Raw genomic sequence first — 23,704 nt, forward strand, 5'->3', positions numbered from 1 at the left:
TTTTGGAAATATAGGTGAACATGCACATAAACATCAAGTCAGATTGTATAAACCTTTTTTGAAGTCGGTTAAAAGTACTAAAATATAACAATTATGACACAAATAAATAAACACACTATAAATCATTTGAATTTATATAATACTTGCTAGACATATGAGATTTAGTTAATAATTCTAGCTGTACGTAACATTACTCTTAAAATTTCATGTATACACGATATTTATTCTTCCTCCAATTCACTGTACACATGAGTATAGTGTGAAGATGATAGCGACTAGTGAAGTGGTAAGGATGGCGATGACATCAAAACAGGTACTGATAAAGTGGCATTTATCAAGAATCATCCAGAAACGCTCTGAGGGCCCGTAAGAAATTAGCCTAAGAAAAGATGTCGATGTTCAGTAAGATGGCTGCTCCGCGAAATGTCACGTTATTAACATTATGGTATTGGTCGCCGAAGAATGGGACAGTAACTAAATGTTTTCAACCTTTGTATACAGCAACTTAGTATAAAACCACCATTGTGCTTGATTGACCTCCATGGGACACAACTGAAAATTGGGATGAGCTGTAAATCAACGTAATTAAAAAATTATCTGCTGTAATTATTCACGCATGTTTCATTTACTCACTAATGCATCGATTGGGGGAAATTAAACGCAAACATTAAAATCAAAATGGATATTACATTTAATTTTTTGAACATAATGCTTATTGAGCAAATTTAGAACCTTCAAATGAAAAACGTTTATAAACTGAACTTTTAAACTAATAATTCACAAAAAATGTGATATTTCGACATTGACGAAATCTATCTTTCTTATGACTGTGTTGAAAAAATGGTTATTTTATTTCAACGATGGTACTTTATTTTTCCTTAAACAAATACTTGGAGAAAACGTTAAAACATTTTTCAGGCACTCTATATTTCCTGTTTGAAACAAAAAATTGCATTTGTAATAGGCATATCTTTTTTCCGTTAGAGTTCAAAAGACCCATATACCCACAACTCACACAGGTTTCTAAAGTTTATGCTATACAAAGACCAAATGTTGTATACGTACTAGTGATACAAATTACGAATACTAATAAATGACTATAATGAATATAACAAATTACGAAAACGTGAAAGTGACTTTGTTTGTTTTGCTTTCGGAAACAGTCCCTTAAATGAAAAACTCTTCAGACATCATTGAAAGGTCGTTATGTAGACATTAACCTCCAACAATTATCGAATGTGAAGCATCAAATTGGAAAGCTGTATTACAAAGAACACTGGACACAACTTTATTCTTACGTAGTAGAGGTTTAGCGTTTCAAGGAGGAAATGCCCAAATCGGAAATGTGCACAAAGGCAATTTTTTGGGACTATTGTAACTGATTGGAAAGTATGACGAGGTAACTCGTGAACATCTAGAAAAAGTAAGGGGAACCGATTTATGAACAAGAGTATGATAGGCCAAGCTCACTATTTATCTTGATACTCTCAAAATAAGTTTATTTCTCTATGTGGATAAAAAATATTGAAAACCATTTTACAGCAAAGAGAAGAGTCTGTTTTCTATGGAATCATCGTTGATGCGACCCCTGACATTTCCAATCAAGAGCAAAATGTACTAATTCTTCGTTATGTATTTCAAAATCCAGAGCAAAATTCATACGAAGTTTGTAAAAGGTTTAGTGAATTCAAAAACTTTATCACGATAACAGGCGAGGCAGTGACCAATGAAATACTTTCCGCATTGAAATCTCTTCAAATACCATTAACTTTTGTCGTGTTCACGACTATGACAATGGGTCCAACATGTGGGGTCACACTTGTGGTGTTCAGTCAAAAATACTTTAAAAAAACTAGTCTGCTATGTTTTCACCATGCACATTCTCTCATCAGAGTTGGTGTTAATGCCGCTAAACCGAATTCTGATGTTATAAGATGTTTTGTATACATTGAAAGTGTTTACTCTTTTTTCTCTAGCAGTCATGGTTGTTGGGAATTGTTGAAACAACATGTGCAAACTATTTTTGTGAATCTGTGTACTGCGATAAGACTTTTTTGTACAATTCCAGTAACTGTGTCTATGGCTGAAAGACCTTTTAGTAGATTGGCCAACTCCTTAAAAACGTGGCAGAGAAAAACAACAGTCCAGTCGACTAAATAATTAAGCACTTCTGTCGATTGGGAATGAACTGTATTGAACTTGTAAAATTTGTATAGATGTATCCTATATTTTCAGTTTGTATTATATTATAATAACTTTATTGGTAACAAATAACCATGCAATTATACTTTTGCACACAACCACGATAATGGGGGGGAGGGCGTCACTGGTATTGGAACCAGGGCTTGTAGTCATATGTGGGGGCCATGGCAACTAATAATCATCAGTGTTTACATTCGGACGTGTAATATTTCTTAAGTACTCTAATAATTATACACAAAACTATTATCAGATAGTTTAACAGTTCAAGTTTGACAATAAAGATTGCTAGTGAAACTGGTTGGCTATATAATATTTACAGAGTAATAAGTGATATGGGTCAAGTACTCTATTAATGATTTACAGAGATACAAATTTAATGTTAACATACGTTAATATAAAATAGGAATACGCCACGTGACGCGTAGCAGCCTTTCATGAGATTGTGTGCAAAATTATAAATCTATAGTTCATTTTTTGATGTTGAGTGATAGAGGAGGCTTGCCAGTCCTAACCCCGCCTCTTTAATAAAGGTATTTTCCATTTCATTAGGCTACATGTGATAATATGTCACATTTTCAAACGCCATACGATTGTACTTTTTCTTTACAACTCAATTATTCTACCATTTTCTCGTTGTCATGATTGTTGCCACAACACCACCGTAAACATGTTTAATAATGTTTGATTAAATCCCATGGAGTGACATTCACTATTATCTAACTTGGTGTTGATTGCGTAGAAATGTAGCTTCAAGTAAAAATTAAAGTCTCTTGAGCAGTTTGTTCTCAAGTTATCATACACATAGGCAGACAGACAGAAATTAGATTGTTTCAGTCCCTCCGCTAACTCTTAGCCAATAAAACGATCCTCGCAGTCCCTCTACGTACTAATATCAAACTTTCCTAGTACAACATTTCTGTTTCATCTTTTTATAGTAAGATGTGAGTGTGTTACATTTTATCCTGCGTTAAGCAATGGAATGTACCCATTTTAAAACCGGCTATTTTTGTGTTGTGTTTAAAATCTTGGTGTAAAACTGGATTTGTGAAATAAACCTTAGTTCACTTTAGGGAAAATATTACATTAAAAGTGTAAAATAAAGAAACAACAAAATTTTGGAAGTACTGTGTAGAGTAAGCTATTAATAAAAAGTTTAATATCGATAAAATACAGATACAATAGAAAATCCCAAAATGTTTTAAGCTATTACAAAATATGAAAACATAATAATTAATGGTAATTTAACTATATAACGTACCATAAAAATTATTTGTAATTTTCGAGAAAATGCAACACCACGTGAGTTATAATCATTGTAAACAGTTGTTAAAGGTTGACAAGGTAATCTTTATCATGATCTACCGCTCACTAAAGACAAACGACACAAAAATAATTCGACGATAACTAAAGGTGGCAGTGAGATCCAGTTACTTGGTATGATAAAAAGGATTTAATTTGGTATTTTATCCTTATCTGCTATGATAATGGAGAGTAACATTTACTTTCCTTCTTCATTAGTAAAGTTTATGTTCCCAGATGAACTAAAATAGATTATTTAAATACTAAATATTCAAAAAACTAAACTTCAATCAATTTTATTTACATATAAAATTTCAATCTTCCAATTACTGGCTAACTTCATCACAAATTATAATTTATCTTCAACCTTTGATAGATAAAAGACAAATAAGAAAACAATTACATATTTCATACAATAATAATATCTTTTTAAATAACCCTTTGGCTGCTATGCAACGATATATCGTTTTCGGTAATCGTGCCGAAAAATGCTATGCAACGATATATCGTAGTTGGCCTTTGTTCCGAAAAATACGATATTTCGTTGTTGCGAATTTTTTTTCCAGCGCTAAATATTACGTTATTTACACGCGGATTGCGGTAAATGACAGTTGAATAAGTTTACTTTTCCTTAAAAATAATAACAACACTTGTATTTGCTGGTTTTTTGTACACTAATGGCCAAAACAGCTGTGATATAGATAGCACAGGGTAAGTTTTTTGTGTTTTTTTTTTCATTAAATAAGTAAAAATCTATATTTTTGCATGAAAATTTCAGTATGTACTCAAAACAACACATGGTTTTAGGTTAAAATGTATTTTTTAAAAAAAGTTAAATTTAATTATGTTTTTCTGTGTCAAATGTTGAAAAAAAAAAACAAAAAAATATTTGTTTACATAGTTTTGTATTTTTCAAAATGTATTATTTTTTATTTTCTTACATATATTATACTACAAAACAAAACATAGATCAATGAATAAAAATAATAACAACACTTGTATTTGCTGGTTTTTTTATAGTGCACTAATGGCCAAAACAGCTGTGATCTAGATAGCACAGGGTAAGTTTTTTTGTGTTTTTTTTCATTACATACGTAAAAATTTATATTTTTGCATGAAAATTTCAGTATGTACTCAAAATAACATATGGTTTTAGGTTCAAATGTATTTAAAAAAATAAAATTTAAATTTAATTATGTTTTTCTGTTTCAAAGTTGAAAAAAAAAAAAACAAAAACAAAAAAATATTTATTTATTTGTTTACATAGTTATTTTATTTTTCAAAATGTATTATTTTTTATTTTCTTACATATATTATACTACAAAACAAAACATAAATGAATGAAATAGGTTAAAATTTGAGGAACTTATGATTTTTTTAGTAAAACTCTACAAATTCACCATTTTAGGCTTAGCACTGTTGGGATAAAACCCTTTAAAAACCTGAGCACTTTTGGGATAACATGTCAAAAAATTCTTAGCAGCCAAAGGGATAAGCGACAATTATATACGTATATGTGTAGCACACAAACACGCGCGCGCGTGAGTATGTATGATAATTTCTTGACAGAGTAACAACGTATAACTAACCTTAATAGATACTCCAGGAATGTTCACTTCTGGCTGGTTTATACCTTCTAATTGAACCCAAACTGTGCACAGGAAAAACCGATGTGTCACTTAATCCTGGCCAACCTTATTCATGTCCAGGAGCGGCACATTACATTACATAACCACAATACGAGGTTCTGGGGTGTAAGGATAGTCGATAAGTCTAGTCTACTGCGGGAGATAAATGTTGCAATTAATGGGGTTCTCTAAGAAGGTTCTTGCTAGCTTAGATATAGGGGCGTACCACCCACTGCCTGCTTTGACTTGAGAGACTGGTTCAGAGCTGGCATCCCCTTCTTCCGAGGTGACATGACAGATTAATATCCTAACTTCTTCCTCATAGATCTTGTCAGGAGGCTGCCCCTATCCCTAACCTTATCCATCCAGAATATCCTGTCACTCCGGAAGAAGCGCAAAGGCCATTTTAGAACTAGGTGCCATTCTAAGCGTTTTGTCCTAAGAGAATATAAAACCTTCATATATTAATTTATTTAAATAGTCAGCATAGTTTGAATTTTATGATTTCTTCAATACTTTTATATGTTCATTAAATCTAATTTTGAAGGAGGCCGGTTTTTACAAATATAGGTTATGACATTTGTTGCATTTTACTTTGCAGACTCCATTATTATTCAATTTTGAATTTTGATTTCGGTTCCTTGAAATACCCATTTATTCCAGGCTCATTTTTTTATTATAAGGCCGAGATTATTAGAAGTTTTGAAAGCTAATTAATATCACTGTTCAAATAAAGATTTTCGAATTTTGTGTCAACTGTTACCAAGATATATAGATTGTATCCATTATTTTAGGTACTTTATTTAATGTTTTCTAATTGTTTAGAAAAATATTCAGTTTTCATTGGAATTTCATGTAGTCTATTGATCAATGATTTGAATGCAACCATTTTTTGTTAACATGGATATTTTGATGAGGTAGAGATTATTAAATCTGTATATATTGATGTTCTATAAATTTTTTAATTGTGCATGTTGATGATATTGTCTGTAGTCAAATCAAGGTAGTTTATTTCATTATGTCGTTAAAATTTCATTAGTAAGTTTAGATTAGGATGGATTTGGTTTAAATATTTATTGAACACATATATTTGGCTTACATTTTCTTTTCAAAAGACAAATTGACATATCTGTAATAATAAACAGTGTGAAATGATTTTTATCACTGAAAATATCTTTTCTTCACATTTTATCAATTTGAATTTGTCTTCTATGTTTTCAAGGATTATGACAGTTTAAAATCCAGATGTTGATGATTGTTCATTATTGTTAAACGTAAAGTAAGTTTGTTTTAGAGTTAATTTTGTAAAGTAAAATTTTTCTTCATTCCATATTTTGAAATTTTTGTTCTATTAACTATTTACTAATTGTATTTTCATTATTATTATTACTGGTAGACTAAATAATGATTATGTAAAACCAATTTATGGATTGCCGTGTTTAACCATTTATATTGGAAAATGAAGGAGAACGTACTATATAAAAACTTACTCATTTTTATTTTTATTTGATCTACGTCTATACACAACAAATTTTTTAAGTTTAAGAATCAAACGTATGCTGTAATAAAGGAAGCCTAAGACAAAAATTAATGAAACTCCAAGTACTGCGATGACGTCAAGCAGCAAGTACTGATAGAACGGTAGATTGACGGACGCTGGACGCAAGTGTGGCGCCCCCTGGTGTCTGATGACGTACTCTGTCCAGTAGACTGCTGTCTGCAGCGGCGTCATCGGCCTGTCCTGGAATTGCTTCGACAATCGCCTCATGTTCTCTGAGTATCTGAAATAAATGGGATGTTTTAAAGATTTAGAATTATCATTAAAACTAAAAATTTAACCTATTAATATTCGAAATTTGGACAAAATGGTAGTAAGGAATATCCTGCTTTGTAAAAACAATTACAGTACAAATTTCTAAACTAAAATAAGCTAATCATTCAATGAACTAGAAAATTGCATTTTTGTGTGTGATTACTTCAAAAGTTTACATTTTATACATCAATAATAATTCCAAGTATCAATTTCTCAAACAACTCTGTACTACAGCAGTTTAATCGGTTTATCATCAATGGATAAAACACATTTCCAATTTATAGCTTTATTACTTTGAATGAGATAGTAAGAAAAACATCCTTTTATTTGAGATGTTTTAAGGTAACCATGCCCAAAAACATAACTGAATTATTTCTTAACCTGCATATAAAATAAATAAATATATAATCAAATAAAATATATTCTTATAACGATGTGGTTACAAAACGAATGCAATTTTAAAGGAGATAATCGGGTCTATATGAGTCTTACTTCTTTCAATGTGGCCAATATAATTCAATTCTAAAACATTTACATGAAACAATTAATCATTAAAAAATAACCTGTTGCTTATTGAATTAAGAACACTTTAACACTCAATATTCCTTTAAACTTTGTATGCTTGTCAGTCTGTAAACACTAATTACCGTATTTTGTTACGAATTTAAAAATAAATTCGGGCGAACATGTCATAATTTAAATACAAAACTTAACTACGTATATCTACATGGTATGTATAATAACGAAATTTAACATGGTTTTATAGTTATCTAATGCTTTGATCCTGAAGTAAACTCTCAATGTAATAAAATATGGTCATACTATATAAATATATATAGTAAAACAATCGACTGATTTGGACCTCTTAATATTAGACGGAGTATATCCTAATTTGCCATTGGTCATTGGTATGGGAAATTTGACTTATTCTTTCACTCAGGAAGTATTTAGAGTCAATATATAACTAAAAATGCAGTAATCGAAAATAAAAATAATTTGCATATAAATAGATGTTTAAATTGGAATTTTCAACGAACATGTTTTGGTCTAAGGCTGGAAGGCTGTAAGGATTCGTGAAAATCCTTTTTAAAACTACACATAACGCTCCAAGATTAAAACTGTGAATAAAGTGAACAGTCTGGGTCTCTTGCCTAATTGATGGCCATTAATAATTTGATGGCTATGGCTTTCATTTTAACCTAGAGTCAATATTAAATAGGTTTATTACCTAGTAGTTAATGAGTATCCCACTAACTTCTGTTGGTTATTGGTTGTCTAAATTCATGTAATTATTTGAATTTGGTCACATGATTTTAGTCAAATGTGGTTCAAAAGCGCAAATTTCTAGTATTGTAACAATGAACCGAGTGATTGGTCTGGGCCTCTTATATTTTATAAAAAATTATCATAGATAACTTATGTCTCATGTCTCAACCTAGAGTTGATATTCTATGAGTGTGGAGAACAGGGTTACAGAACCATATGATAAAATTTATTTTAAACAATATCGGGTTAAAAACTGTACTGGATACTTGTTTAATGAAAAGAAATTGGGAATTAATTTAGTAGAGGTTGAGAACGTTGATTCCAAGGGTAGTTATGCTCGAGTTGAAACTAATTATTCATTCAAGTTATTACGCTATTAACAGAAAGTATAACTAATAAAACAATCAAAAGTGAGGAATCGTAAATTACACCGGATTTTTAGCATAGGCCATAAAATTAGGCAAAAAATACTAAAATAAACTAAAATAATTAGATCGTACCTTTAAAATATTTATGATAATATGGACATTGTATTACACATAGTCCCATTGTCCTCGACCTGTTTTGAACCTACGTGCATATTAGTGAAATAGAACGATGAAATGTTCAATAGAATACTTGATTGGTATTTATTTCATTTTTCAAGGGTTACTTTAAATTGTGTTCCATAGAGTACGCACGTATCACAAAATTTCATTATAGCCAAAGTCTAAAGAAGTAGCATTGAAGATCCGTAGAAAATAATGTGCATATCAAATGAAACTATTTTAAAATTTGATTCAGTTTAACTCTATAAACCCCAAACAATAAATTTTATACTTTAATAATTTGAATTGTACATTACGTAAGTACGTAAACTTCCCAAAAACAATATCAGCATTCTGATGTGCTTACCCAAATAGAAAATGACCCTTATTCATCTAACGATTTAAATTAATAATTTTAAATTTTAATGAAAATCATAAAATACTGTTATAGCTTAAAAGTATGTTAGTATAAATAGGTCAAGATGATAACATTATTAATGAGTTAGAGAAAATAAGTAAACAAAGGCTGAACAATATATTAGGACTGATTTAGTGTATAATTATCGATAACAAAACGTTTAACTAACACGATTAAGACAAGTCCGTCCTCATTATTTTCTTAAAGACGTGATTTTTCAATGTAACGAACTTCTTTTTATGTCACTAACATCGAAAGATAACTTGAAGGGCTAAAAATTACCTTTCTATTCGAAGTACTACTAAAAGAATTTAATAACATATTATGTGATTTAATAATTGAAAACCTCTCTTTACAAGTGACCAGTCATAAGCTATTGTATTAAAACCTGCTCTGTCAATCAAGTTTTTCGATTTTAAAACTACATTATTCATTTAACCAGAAATCTAAGTATATTTCATTTTTTTCTTTGTTAAATAAAGACGGTAGATATTTTTCCATCTACAAATAAAGAAACTATCTAAAAGATTAAATAGGGAGAATATTATAACTACATTTTATTAAGAATTTCATACAGTCTCAAAAATGTCTGAATTTGTGTGTTTCGTTAAACACCTAAACTTACCATCTGTCAGATACTTGTCAAAACTTTCAAACCGTGTTTCTTACTATATGAGATTTGTCTTGTTTAGTGGTTTCTGCCATTAAGATCTGGAGGTAGTACATTTTGAATACTGCCGTAGCAAAAACATTTACCAGGCGAGGTCAAAACCGGAAACCGTGTAGCGTACAATCTGTCCAGTTAGACATTTGATGCACTCACAGATCCGTTTCCTACTTGGTCCCAATTCGATGTCTAGAAAACTGCGATAAATAAGACAGAAACTGAATATGTAGGTTTTAAAGCCGTGAACCAAATAATATTCACGTGAAATTTTCATTTCGGCGTAGCCACTTCTCTGGTGTATTGCTAAAACGTATCGCTTCGCCGTAACGTATGTTGAATACAATTCAAGTTAAGTAGAGCCTCCAAATAGATTTTTTTTATAGTGGAAGTATGCAAGGACGCGAGTCGCGTAGCATGCTTCGTCAGGGAGAGAAGATACAAAACAAAACAAATAAATTTGCCGGGCCTGTAAATTGTGTGAAAGAGGCGTGAGTGATATAATGTATGTCTGAATGGTTTATAGTCCAAATGAATGATTAGATTAGGTAAGACTATTGTGATACAATGTGTGCATTATCTGTCCGAAATAAAGTGTATTATTATTAGATGGACTTCACCGAAAAGGAGATGTCATAGATCTTTATTTTTAGTTTCATAAACAATTTAATACAAATTTTTCATTTTAAAATGTAATTTTAGTATTTTTGTCCCCTACGAAACCTAAAATAGCAAGACTTTTTAAGTATTTCCAAATGAATAATAAAAATAATTTGTCATGTAGTATGTTTCTTTATATACTTTATAAAATAATTTATAATTCTATAAGAGAGAAATATTCTTTAAACTTTATTATAAAACAAATATTCTTATTAAGTTTTGACTTCATCTTATACAAATATTTACCATCAACCTTTACTGCCTTTTTGGATAACAACAGCTATTATTTAAGCAAATAACTTCTTTTTCAAATCTTTTTGCCAATTACCATGTTTTTGGCCATTTTATCCTTTAAAAATCACTATTATAACAAGAATAAACTACGTTCTGTAACAGCAGAAAGGTAGCAGCACATACCTATGTCCAGCACTAGCGGCTAATAAAGGAACTATGTATGTACAGATACAATCACAGTGTACTATGGCTCCATAGGTTCCACTTGTTATATATAATCGACGGAACTCATGCTTTTTTATTAGTGAATTAACTTTCTAGGATCGAGCGGATTGAGTTTTACTGCTGGCATTAATTTACTTAGCGACATTTTTAAACAATGGCTGAACAAGTTGCACAGGTTATGGTTATGATTAAGTTATGGTTATGGTATAGGTTTCGTAGGGTTTCAATAGTCTCACCTTGGATTATCCAAAACTGCCTTGACCGCTTGAGAGAAGTCCCTCTGTAATAGATTGTTGAAATCCAGAAGGATGCCAACCTCACGATTCACTACATCCCACGCATTTTTATATTGATCAGCAAAAAGAGGAATAGCCACCATAGGTTTGGAATAGTAGACAGCCTCTGTTACACTGGCTATCCCACAATGGGTGATCAGAAGCCGAACATTCGGATGGGCTGCAAAATAGGCACTATAACATTACTTTATACTTTCTATAAAATAATATATATTGGTAACTCTAACTTCTTTGGTTACTAAATTCGCTTATGAATGTATTTCGTTCGTAAGTTCTTTTGGGATAGGCTTCAAAACGTTTCCGCGATTGGAGCATCATATGACATCTAGGAGTTTCCTGAGGTACCATACGCGATTCCTTCCTTTTCAATATATACTTCAATTATAATATAAAATTAAACTTCTTTGTGTTTTGTGCTGATAAGATTGCTGTTGGTTTTACAGGACTAGCCATTAGATGGATTGAATGTACTTCTATTGTATCTCTTACTAAAATAACTACCTTTCTCACTGGTCCTCATTTGAGTACAAACGCAGAAAGAACTAAGACTAAAGAAAAACAATTTTAAATAACCTAGATATAACGGTATATAAAAAGTAACTGCTACTTCTATATAAATAAAGCATTGCATTATACATGCTAAAAAAGTTTTCTTTGAGCATAAATCTGTAACTATTGAGTGTTAAAGAAATTCAAGATACATCGATACCAAAGCTTCAGAAGCTCTTCACAAACACCGTTTACCCGTTACAGAAGAATAAGCGTTACTCCTAGAATATCCAATCTGCTACAAGGCTGTATAGTAGGTATTATTATTTATGTAGCAATGTGATTATTAAGGCCTTATACAAGTATATAAATCTGCTGCTAGTTCTTACTTGAAATAGATAGTTAAAGCTACTACTGTACCAAAAAGTATACACTACTTGTCGTCATGGTCTATGTGAAAGCAGGTCTTCAAGATATAATAGCAATTGAGGGTTAATTTTATACCGACTAAAAATAAAATTACAATTTTTCCATGTCTTTATAAATCATCTGAGGTCATTATGTAATTTTAATGTAAGATTTAGGGCGTTTACTTGCAATTTACCACTTGTTTTAGATTTAATTTTTGACAATACACTCCTTGAAGGCAACTAACTCAAGACACTAAAGTGAATCTTTTCTGTAAAAATAAGTTACAAGATAGGTTCGACTATAATAGTATTTATTGCATGTTAAATGAAATATATACTCACCTATTATATCAGACTGTGGAAGCCATTTCTTGTACATAACGTTGGGAGGTACATCCAGTAGTTCATCCTCGTACTTTAAAATGACCCTCTGTGGTAGAGTACCGAATACATCCAGGAACATGCGGATCATTTGTGGTGGCAACGATGAGAAAAGAACTAACGACCCAAAGCTCATCAGGATCACTCCTTCATTAGCGCCATCCAGAAAATCCTTTATATCCTAGAAAATAATAAATCGATGTACAAAATTTATCATCTCTAAATACACGCCTGCTTTGAGAAATTGAGTTTAAACAAGTATTCATCATTAACAGAAGAGCAACATATAAATTTATACTTTGTAGATAGTATTACCTTGGGTAAAGGTTGAACATCCTTTATGTGGATTCCTCCGACCTCTATAACGTTGGGAGTGAAAGGTCGACTTTGCGAAAGAGTAAAGTGGCTATTAACAAATATTAGCGACGTCTGCCGATTGATTTCATCCATAGGTGGTAGTTTCTCATCGAACACGTCTTCGGCAATTCTCCAAGCAGAGAACTCTGATTCATACTTATAAAATATTTTCATAAAATAAAGAGAAACTGTGTTGAAAGTCCTTTGAAAGAACGTCATATCAGGGCGGTAGCTGACGAAATAGTTAGGTATGTATGATGGGTTGTCAGGAAGTCCCGTACGTTCGGTAGCCCACGGTAGCACTGTACTGGAAATAAAATTAATGAAGGGAACTTTCATTTTGTACGGGTAATAGGTAAAGCAATCGGCAGCAAAAATTTCCAATATCACTAGGTCAAATTTTTCTTCCAGGAGTTTCAGCACTCTTTCATTGCCAAGCACTTCATGACACATGGCCAAGCTAAACTCTATTTCAAATGAGGCTGTTACATACATATTTGATAACCTTCTTCTGATGATTTCCAAATTAAATTGATTTGTAGGTGCTGGAAGTTGTGAAGAGAAGTCGATTTCTGTGAAGTTCTCCAGAGGTTCCTTCTGGGGAAAGCTGGTTACGACTGTGAGATGGTGCCCTCTGTTGTGTAGCTCCAGTAGTAGAGGCTCCATTACAATGTAGTGACTTCGGCAGTTCTCTGGTAGAAGAGCCAGGATGCGAGCGCCCCGACACACAGGTATGGATAATAGGGCGGATAACAATATCGAAAATAAGTGCATCTACAACAGCAATAATTGTCATTGTAATATAATACATATTTTATAGTATTACGCTACAAAATTGATCATGTATTAAATATAATTAAAAAGTTCCGTTCACGTATTTTAAACTAGAGAATAGTATAAGCGTACCTACATATTGTTATGTATTGTTTTCTTCATATTAATGTTCAAAAGTTAAAAGCACTCCTTATTAAAAATAGTAGTAGATTTTTTTTATTAATGCAGAAGCAACACAGATTAGTGTAATTCAAATATAGATTTTCCTACACCTCCTAAATTTGAAGAATACGTCAATATAAAGTTGTTATTTATAATTGTATTACTGTGATGAAATGAACACAGTATACATAATATGCGTCATAACATTATACGATTATCATTTAATGAATTTATTCAGCTTGCAAATGTTTTTGTGAAGCAAATTTAATAAGCATAAAATCATTTATTTCTAGTTTTCCTTTTTTTAAATCTGTTCACATTATTTTACTTTATACGCAATGTTCTGTAATCTTTCCTTATCGTAAGTGTTAATACACCTTTACAATACAAAGTACCATTGTACATGCCAGGTTGTAACGTTATGTAAGTTACTATGCGACTGTTAGACATTTGTATTTCTGATTAATCTAAGTCGGGATCCACAAAAAAACTCGGTAATTTGCCTACTGGACTGGATCCTGGTTTTAAATTTTTTTACAAAAGGAGAATCATTTTAAAAAATATTTTAAAATTGTGCCTTACTTTGGTTTCTATAATCCAATTTTTTTATTACGATTATTCATTTTGATATTATTATTTCCATTCTGTTATGATAAACGAAATAGAAATAAAACTTGGAATAATAAAGAATAGGGTTTGCTCAATAAAGAACTCATTTTTAACTTCTCATTTTATTTAGGTCCCGAAAATGTTTTCTCTTTTTTGAAAAATTTAAAGTATTTATTATGATTAACCTTAAGAAAATCAAATATGCAATAATCTTTATCAATTTTTAACATCTTCCCTTCAACGCGCCTTTTAGGTATAGTTGGATTTAAGTAAACCTTTATAACTCTTAATAAATAATTTTGTAATATTTCTCTAAATACATTAGAAGATCATTCTAACCAAATATGTGTTATACTTCAGAATTGAGTCCCGTAAAGTATCCAGGGCCCCACTTTTTAATATTTCACTAAAATTACATATGGGGTCACTGCTTACGAGATATTTTCTTTATACTTCTCAAGTGTTTTATTACATGAGTTTAACTGAGTTAAAATTAAATTAGTGGTAATAATCATAACATCTACTTAAGTATTGGTAACACGTGGTAGTAAGAGGAAATAAGTACGGTATGTATCATATTTAAAATAATGTTTCTAGCATAGGTATGAATCCATGTTTATTATTATGGAAATGTTTTATTATTTATTGCGTGACTAAGTTTTGATTGATAAATCTTCAATAAGTAATACCACAGATTAAAGATTTTTCTATATATCTTCAGTCTGTGGTAATAAGTATCCTCCCTTCGTTTCGCCCACCACGTGACATAAAAGAGTTTGTCCAGCTCGGGCCTGTAAGAGTTTGTAAAATTTAAAATTGCATTATCCGGTTGGGTTAGGAGGGAACTTTTATAACCATGCCTTTATACACTCGTGGTAATCTTAAATATTGCTTCTTTAATAAAATTTTAATAAGAATAAACAAAACTCGAACTATTGAAGCTAAGTGCTTGTCTCTGATAATGAACTTGTTAGAGTTCCATTCAGCAGTAAAAGATATTATACTACCACAAGCAACAACCAAAGTACTTTACGTTTGAATCACTTATACATAATTGTTTTAATCTAGTATCATTGTATAGTAATCTAATAAATTCATAAAATTAGTAAATAATGATTAAGAACCTACACAGAAGTTTGAAATAATGGAACAAACCGTATTTTGCTATTAGGTATGAAGAATTGGATAATATGAAAAGTACCTCGACGGTCGTCTCTCAGGAGGGTTCCCATTCGTCACTCACTTATGAACTTTGTGCATTCTGAAAATTAAAAATATGTTTGTATTTTGTTCTTTTAACTGAGCCTTGCTATTGGTAATGAAACAACAGAACTGCGCCTCTAATTTATATAATTAAACTCCTTATTTAACAAACTAAAACCATTAGTAGAGCAGTTATTATTGAAAACATTTGTCTTCTGTTTTCTGCTTAGATAACGCATTCGTTATACATAGTTACGGAACCACAAAATAGCTAGATAGAAATTCGTCTTCATGGTATTATTTGTGGACTTGTCCACTTCTGAGGCTGTACGTAAGTATCCTGGTTTTCGTGTTTTTTTTTTTTTTTTTTTTTTTTTTTTTTTTTTTTTTTTTTTTTTTTTTTTACTCTTAAATCGGTTTTGACATTACCCTCATAAATAGTTTGACCTAGTAATGTCACTTTTTCAATTGCTTGATTAATCTTAAAATGAATTTTATTTTGTTTTAGAGTTACAAAAGGCCAACAACTACATGACCCACTCCGGCCGGCCCGATAGCACAATCAGTTTAAGACAAACCGACCTTTGGTACCGACCTCCAACTGACAGCCGACCACGGCTTGAGAGATGTTGCATTGACGAATAATAAGTAAATTTACTACTGAAATACAAGTATAAAATATTTGATGGAATGACATTTGCATACACATGGTGTAGATCAAAAATAGCAGGCCAAAGTCACTTGAGCTCTTCAACCATCAAAAATTTAAATGGTTATAAAAATATTAGTGATTTATAGAAACTTGGACTTTGCTTGAATACATTTAGCTAGAAAATACGTTCGTAAACGAACTTACTTGTATAACTTTGAATCTATCATATATTTCGGAAGGCTGTGTCAGCAATCAAATGGAAACCTTACGAATTATAAGAAAATACCCTCCTGCTTTCAATGAATCTTACCTATGATAAACCCTTTTCTAAAATTATAATATTAACAATTTGTTACGTAACGTATATAAATTTACGGATAAAGTGGTTCTTTGTTTTGAGAGAACATAACTGGATAAGACGCAAAACATATTTCGGATATTCTGTCATAAAAGAGGTTGTAATAGAGACAAAGGATGTATTATTTCACCAGGTGCTAAAAGACCCTCTCGAACACTTAACCTGGGGACCGCAACGGCTTACAGGTGACTTTTACCATCCAACCCAGCAGTTAGTAGTTACCACCCAAGAAGCACCCACACCCGAAGTAATAATAAATAAGTATATTTCAATTAAATTTTCTAAAAACATAATTTCACATTATGTGGTACATAGAAATAAGAGTAGTTTCCTTTTAAGAACAAAGGAAAGAAAAACAGTAAAAACTCTTTGTTTACAAACATTACTTAGAATAATCTGTTTAAACATTTTGTATCATCTCCTACGAACTCGTATTTTAATTAGGTTTTAAAATATTACTAACAAAACCATGAATCAATAAAAATTTAAATAATTATAGGAAATATAGAAAAATGAGTAGGCATGCAAATTCTTTGGAATTTAAATTTGAAACTTTATATGACATCAAAAATCTTACATGTTAATATTATCGTCCAAACTCGTGGTATATCGCATAAGCCCGTACTACGTAAATAAATATGTTAGATTACGGTGATGTATTCTGTAGAGCCCTTATTGGTGAGAAAACTATGAATCTTCCGAATAATCTGTCATGACAGTGATTAGACTGAGAAATTTTTATGAAAATTACCTAAAAACATTGGTGTATAAAAACCCCACTCTTAATATAAAAATAAATATTTATTACAAGTTTCAACTTCTTTATTTGAATAAAGAAGTAAATTAAACATAATCTGATATTTCAGTGACTTGTTTTTATAATAACTACAAATGTAACGAAAGAGTAAATAAATTGCATCAACATTTTATGCTATTTATAGTATGTGTATATAAATACTTATTACAAAGTAATTAACTTTCCATTAATTTAAATTAATGTTTGTAAAACACTAAAACACATAAAGACTCAATATCAATAATGATTATCTTAAGATCGTAATCATTTTAGTAGTCAAACAAACTATTGAAATCTGCAATCAGATTTTTGTAGTTTTTATATTTAAATAAAAACTTTTGTCAAAAAATACGAGTTATTTATATGTAATTATAACTTTTATTTGACTGATGTGAGTGTATTTGTAATATTACAGAAGCATAACGTCTACTCACTGTGGAGGAGTTTCACATCTGACGAGTTTAGCAGATCATCAGTTAGTACCAGACTCAGATGTAATATTACAGAAGCATAACGTCTACTCACTGTGGAGGAGTTTCACATCTGACGAGTTTAGCAGATCATCAGTTAGTACCAGACTCAGATGTAATATTACAGAAGCATAACGTCTACTCACTGTGGAGGAGTTTCACATCTGTCGAGTAGCAGATCATCAGTTAGTACCAGACTCAGATGTAATATTACAGAAGCATAACGTCTACTCACTGTGGAGGAGTTTCACATCTGACGAGTTTAGCAGATCATCAGTTAGTACCAGACTCAGATGTAATAGTACGCTACTGTCGAATGCTCGTTATCAGTTAGATAACACATACTAACCAGAGTACTGTGGCTACTAGCGCAACTTGCAAGTAGAAACCAGACATTGTGAGTCACAAAGAAGTAACGGTGGGATTGCGTTTACACAGTTATAAACAGTATAAACACTTTACTTAGTTGTGAGACCTTTATATATATACTTTATACATATATATATATATATATATATATATATATATATATATATATATATATATAAAGTATATATAAACACTTTACTTCGTTGTGAGACATTACTTAATATACTTAATAGTCCTTTCGAATTATTGTAAAAATCTACATGCAGAGGATAATGTCGAAATGCCTTCAGGAAGCTAAGTACTGTCGTCACAAATGTACATTTACAGTGGGTAGAGAGATACATAGCTATGAAACAAGAGCTAGGAACTATTTAACATCTATCAAACATACAACGGGAGCTTTTGAACACTTGTCGTGGCAAGCTGGGATCAAGCTTGTAAATAATATCCAAACTTTAATAATCAAGCTGAGGCTCTAAAAATTAAATAAATCCTAAAATATTTAAATCTCTACTTAAGGAACACCTGATTATTTTAGCTTTCTACTCGATTGGCGAATTCATGACTCACTCTAGGAAATCTTAGTACATAAAGCACTTTGTGATCTCGGGGTGAACGGTTTGTGATTTATCATAATGTAATTTTGTGTTTTAATTTGTGAATGTAGCGCCTACTTCCGCATATGTGGAGGTTTAGTAAGTGTCTAAAATATAACACCCTTGTAAATTTATATTTTAAATTTTGCAAAACAATTGTTTTTGTAAAACGCAATAAACTTGTATTATATTTTATCCTACGTTAGCTTCCTACCTTACCAATAGTCTGGAAACAATAAATAAATATGTTAAGTGTCTGACAGTAGTGTCCCAACAATCGTAAGCACTTCAGAAGTTTCCTACACATGGGAGCAGCGTAACAACCTTCACTGAAGTTCATTGCAAAGTTTTACCGTTACGTAATGATTCATATCAGTATTTAAATACTGAAAGTCTATACACCAAGTCATCATAAAATAATGTTCTATATACTGTCTACATGTGTTAATACGTCACGGTCAAATCTCTTATTAGTATGTTAATTTTGTTTGCAAATTTATTTACTCTCATATTTTCTCGTTGGTTTCACGACTACCCTAGCACCAATGTAAAATTATTACAATCATACCACATTCCCACGTAATAACAATAATGTATATGGCAAAACAACGTTTGCTGGGTCAGCTAGTATATATATATATATATATATACAAGGTGTTTGAAAAGTCTGGGTACAGCTTAATATTTTACAAACCATAGCAGATAACATCTATAAACTTTGCACAGTGTCATATGGCTACGTAAACTATTTTTCCTTGCTGTTACCATGACATGCCTACTATGGGGGGACGGCCCACAGAGGAAAACATGGAAATCTTAAATTAAAGCATGGGTCGAGTGATACGTCAGTAAGATTAGTATTTATAAAAAATAACACAAATTTAATTCAAAAATTAAGAGGTAAGTTAACTATTTCACCAAAAAAGAACAATGGTAGAACTTAAGTATTGATATTATCCACTTTAACATTTTTAAATGTTTAAACTAATTTATTTAAGAGGAACTTGGATGTTTACTATTGTAAAAGTTTCCATTCATGGATGCTGTCACTTTCTAATGACCTGGGTTTTCCCTCCTTATCATTTCAGGTTGTTATCAACAACTGACAAAGTCCCACATCTATTAACTCCTGTTACGGGAAATCACATTGTCCGTTCTCAGTTCTTTCAGATTTTTTGTGAGTGCACGTACAGTGTTAGTTGTTTTTAGTTTAAAATTTTTGAATTTCAAGTTAGTGCCGAAAGAGAAATGGAATTATCTGACATTGACAGAATTAATATACTCATTATGGGGGGATATGGTGACCTCAAGCGCTCTTACCAAACCGTAGCAGATTTATTTCATGAAAGATTTCCGAACAGACCACCTATTTCAAAAAATGGTGTTTCGAATAACCACCGTCCGCCGTTTCGAAGAAAATGCAACTGTAAAAGATCGTCGCAGTGGCAGACCTAAAACAGCGACTAATGAGGACATGGCTACCGACGTTCTTGTAACAGTCATTGAAGAGCCACATTCGACTACCAGGAATCTTGCTACTGAGTATAAACATTAGTTCATATTCTCTATGGAAAATTTTAAATTCTAACAATTACCAGCGTTACAATGTACATCTTGTACATGTACTAACCGAGGACGATTTTGATAGACGTATCGAATACTGCGATACAATGATGCAAAAGTTTCATACAGACCCGAATTTTGTTAACAACATTGTTTTTCAGACGAAGCAATTTTTTTTTGTAAATGGAAATCTCAACCGACATAACTGTCGGTACTGGTCAGATACAAATCTTCACTGGACGAGATAAGGTCACACCCAATATCCACAAAAAGTGGATGTTTGGTCAGGCCTGAGGATCCAATGTAATCGGTCCTTTTATTATCGATGGAAATCTAAATGGGGATACTTACCGCAACTTGTTGGTTGACAGAATTGTTCCAGCTATCCGAAATTTGGGATTAAATTTTTATTCTATTTGGTTCCAACAAGATGGAGCGCCCCCTCATTATGCAATAAACGTACGTGTCCTTTTGGACCAAACATTTCCAGAACAGTGGATAGGTCGGAGATCACCAGACCTGTCACCATTAGATTACTTCTTTTGGGGATATTTAAAAAATAAAGTTTATCAAACCAAGTCTTATGACATAAACGACTTAAGACAAAGAATATTACATGAAGCGGCAGAAATACCTCCTGAAATACTACGCAACGTTATGGATGGATACTTCAACCAGCTAGCTCACTGTCAAACAGCAATGGGAGAACAATATTTGAACATTTATTGTAAATAAAAGGTTAGTTGCAAATTATTAATAAGTAATTACTTTGTTCTAAGATTTTATTTTCACATAGTGAATACAATAGCGTTGCTAGTGTGTAACTATGTTAATCCATAAACGTAAGTACGACGAATTCATTTTAGTTTTATTTATTGTGTTATACATTTATGACATCATTTGCTAATTAAAAATGTCTGTGAAAACACATTGGTTAGTAGAGTGAAACGCCGCCTACCGCATCAGAATATGACGATCCAGTCAGAAATGGCAGCGCATAATGTACTTCTCAATGTGTACCTAAAACAACCCGCCATTTCTGATTGGATACACCTTTTGAGATGCGGTTTGCGGCATTCAACTCTACTAAGTGAGTTTTTTTTATCTTTTAACGTACCTCTTAATTTTTGAATTAAATTTGTGTTATTTTTTATAAATACTAATCTTACTGAGGTATCACTCGACCCATGCTTTAATTTAAAATTTCCATGTTTTCCTCTGTGGGCCGTCCCCCCATGGTTGGCATGTCATGGTAATAGCAAGGAAAAATAGTTTACACAGCCATATGACACTGTGCAAAGTTTATAGATGTTATCTGCTATGGTTTGTAAAATATTAAGCCGTACCCAGACTTTTCAAACACCTTGTATATATATATATATATATATATATATATATATATATATATATATACTTTTTCCGATTCAATTATTTTGTATTTGGCCGTATCTGTCACATATGCGTTTAAATAAGCAAACTAACATATGATCGGAAGACCGAACACCTGTCAAACGACTTTTATTTACATGAAATTATATAAATGGCAATAGCCTTATTTAATTTCAATAAACATTGAATCACAAAAAGTACTTGCTCCGCCGGGAGTCGAACCCGGATCTCTCACTTGCCGGGTGAATGTGCTACCATTACACCACAGAGCGCTTACTTTTTCCGATTCAATTATTTTGTTTATTGAAATTAAATAAGGCTATTGCCATTTATACAATTTCATGTAAATAAAAGTCGTTTGACAGGTGTTCGGTCTTCCGATCATATGTTAGTTTGCTTATTTAAACGCATATGTGACAGATACGGCCAAATACAAAATAATTGAATCGGAAAAAGTAAGCGCTCTGTGGTGTAATGGTAGCACATTCACCCGGCAAGTGAGAGATCCGGATTCGACTCCCGGCGGAGCAAGTACTTTTTGCGATTCAACGTTTATTGAAAATACATTAGGCCACTTATACAAATTGAATAAATGTAAACAAAAGTCATTTGACAGGTATTTGGTCTTCCGATCACATGTTAGTTTGTTTATTTCAACGCATATGTGACAGATACGGCCACATACAAAATAATTCAATCGTAAAAAGGAAGGGCTGTGTGGTGTAACGGTAGCACATTCACCCGGCAAGTGAGAGATCCGGGTTCGAGTCCCGGCGGAGCAAATATTTTTTGTGATTTAATGTTTATTGAAAATAATTAGGCTATTGCCACTTACGCAAATTATTTATTGTGAAGATAGTAGCGGTCAAAAGTTTATCAAATAGTACGTAGCTAATTGTTGCCAACATCAGCTAATACGATTCTCATATATATTTAATGTATATTACAAATCTATAGAAACGTTTGAGTGGTTTGGTTTGGACTAACAAAAAGGCCCTTAACTGAAACAATTATATTCATTCCATACAATCAGTACAAAACATAAAAAGAAAAGATATTAGGAATTTAACGCTTTACAAGCATAATCATGACGGTACGATAAGACAAAAACAAACGATGTCATAGTCCAACCCGCTTATCTTCAGCTCTTTTATTCAGCTTCCTATGCCATCTCGTTTCCTATGTAGTAAAATATTTTACTACTAGTAACATGGATTAAATAACCTGTGTATACCTTTTAAGCTATTGTATTTTATAAGCTACAGAATTATAAAGAAAAACCTATTATAAACGTAAATATAAATATATGAACAAAAAAAACTTTATTGTTTTTTATGGTAATAAAACACTGCTTTAAACCTCAACCCATTCTTTTAACATTAAATTGCTATTGTAACAACATCTTTTCACAAATGTAATTGATATATTTTGGTAATAAGTATCTTTCATTAAACACCACCATTTAAATCTTTTAGAAGGTTTTATATAAGTACAAAATTATTGTCTTAAAATAATTGCTTTGTTGTCCATAAAAGAACTTCGGATGCCAAAAAATGTTTAAAGTAAATCTTTCTTTATTACTTAAAACAAACTTTTTGTCAAAACCAAGCGTTGTGTCAACAAAGCCTCACTCCCTTACAAGAGGATAGTTCAGTACATGTGTATTTTGATCTGATTCGTTACACAAAACAATTTCAGTACAGTTTATTGTAGTTCCTCTAATATCTATACCATCAAACTTAAATAACAGAATGTAGTGTTCTAACAACTCAAATGTTTCTGGAACTAAAACTTCAGTACAGATGTATTACGCATTTATTAATCATATTATATTGTGTTTTTACTTTGAGTAAAGCTGTTGATGTTCCTGCTACCATATTACGTTTTACTTTCA

The 23,704-nt window shown here is 31.6% G+C and overlaps 1 protein-coding gene across 7 annotated transcripts; it reads right to left on the reverse strand.

The window, feature by feature from the left end:
- Nucleotides 1-6,608: 6,608 nt before the first annotated feature.
- On the reverse strand, nt 6,609-19,193 carry LOC124354945 (UDP-glucosyltransferase 2-like). Of its 7 annotated transcripts, none has more exons than XM_046805765.1 (6): nt 19,078-19,193; nt 15,616-15,675; nt 12,828-13,643; nt 12,474-12,693; nt 11,173-11,392; nt 6,609-6,910 (listed from the first exon to the last, which is right to left on the reverse strand). In XM_046805765.1, exons 3-6 carry the CDS (start codon nt 13,641-13,643, stop codon nt 6,616-6,618), a joined length of 1,551 nt encoding a protein of 516 aa, XP_046661721.1. In that variant the 5' UTR covers nt 15,616-15,675; nt 19,078-19,193; the 3' UTR covers nt 6,609-6,615. The 7 variants fall into 7 exon arrangements, with proteins under 7 accessions (XP_046661721.1, XP_046661725.1, XP_046661722.1 ...); XM_046805769.1 differs by having other exon boundaries at nt 15,570-15,675; XM_046805766.1 differs by having other exon boundaries at nt 19,073-19,182.
- Between the last annotated feature and the right edge of the window lie 4,511 nt (nt 19,194-23,704).

Source organism: Homalodisca vitripennis, chromosome 2, assembly GCF_021130785.1.
Source record: "Homalodisca vitripennis isolate AUS2020 chromosome 2, UT_GWSS_2.1, whole genome shotgun sequence".
NCBI lineage: Eukaryota > Metazoa > Arthropoda > Insecta > Hemiptera > Cicadellidae > Homalodisca > Homalodisca vitripennis.

Excerpts from the sequence above, each read along its gene's own strand:
- LOC124354945 (XM_046805765.1), bottom strand. The coding sequence starts at position 13,643 with ATGCACTTATTTTCGATATTGTTATCCGCCCTATTATCCATACCTGTG. Across the intron at positions 11,393-12,473 it reads TCCACAGTCTGATATAATAG|CCCATCCGAATGTTCGGCTT; the intron begins GTGAGTATATAT and ends CCTATTTTGCAG. Across the intron at positions 6,911-11,172 it reads GCAGTTTTGGATAATCCAAG|ATACTCAGAGAACATGAGGC; the intron begins GTGAGACTATTG and ends CATTTATTTCAG.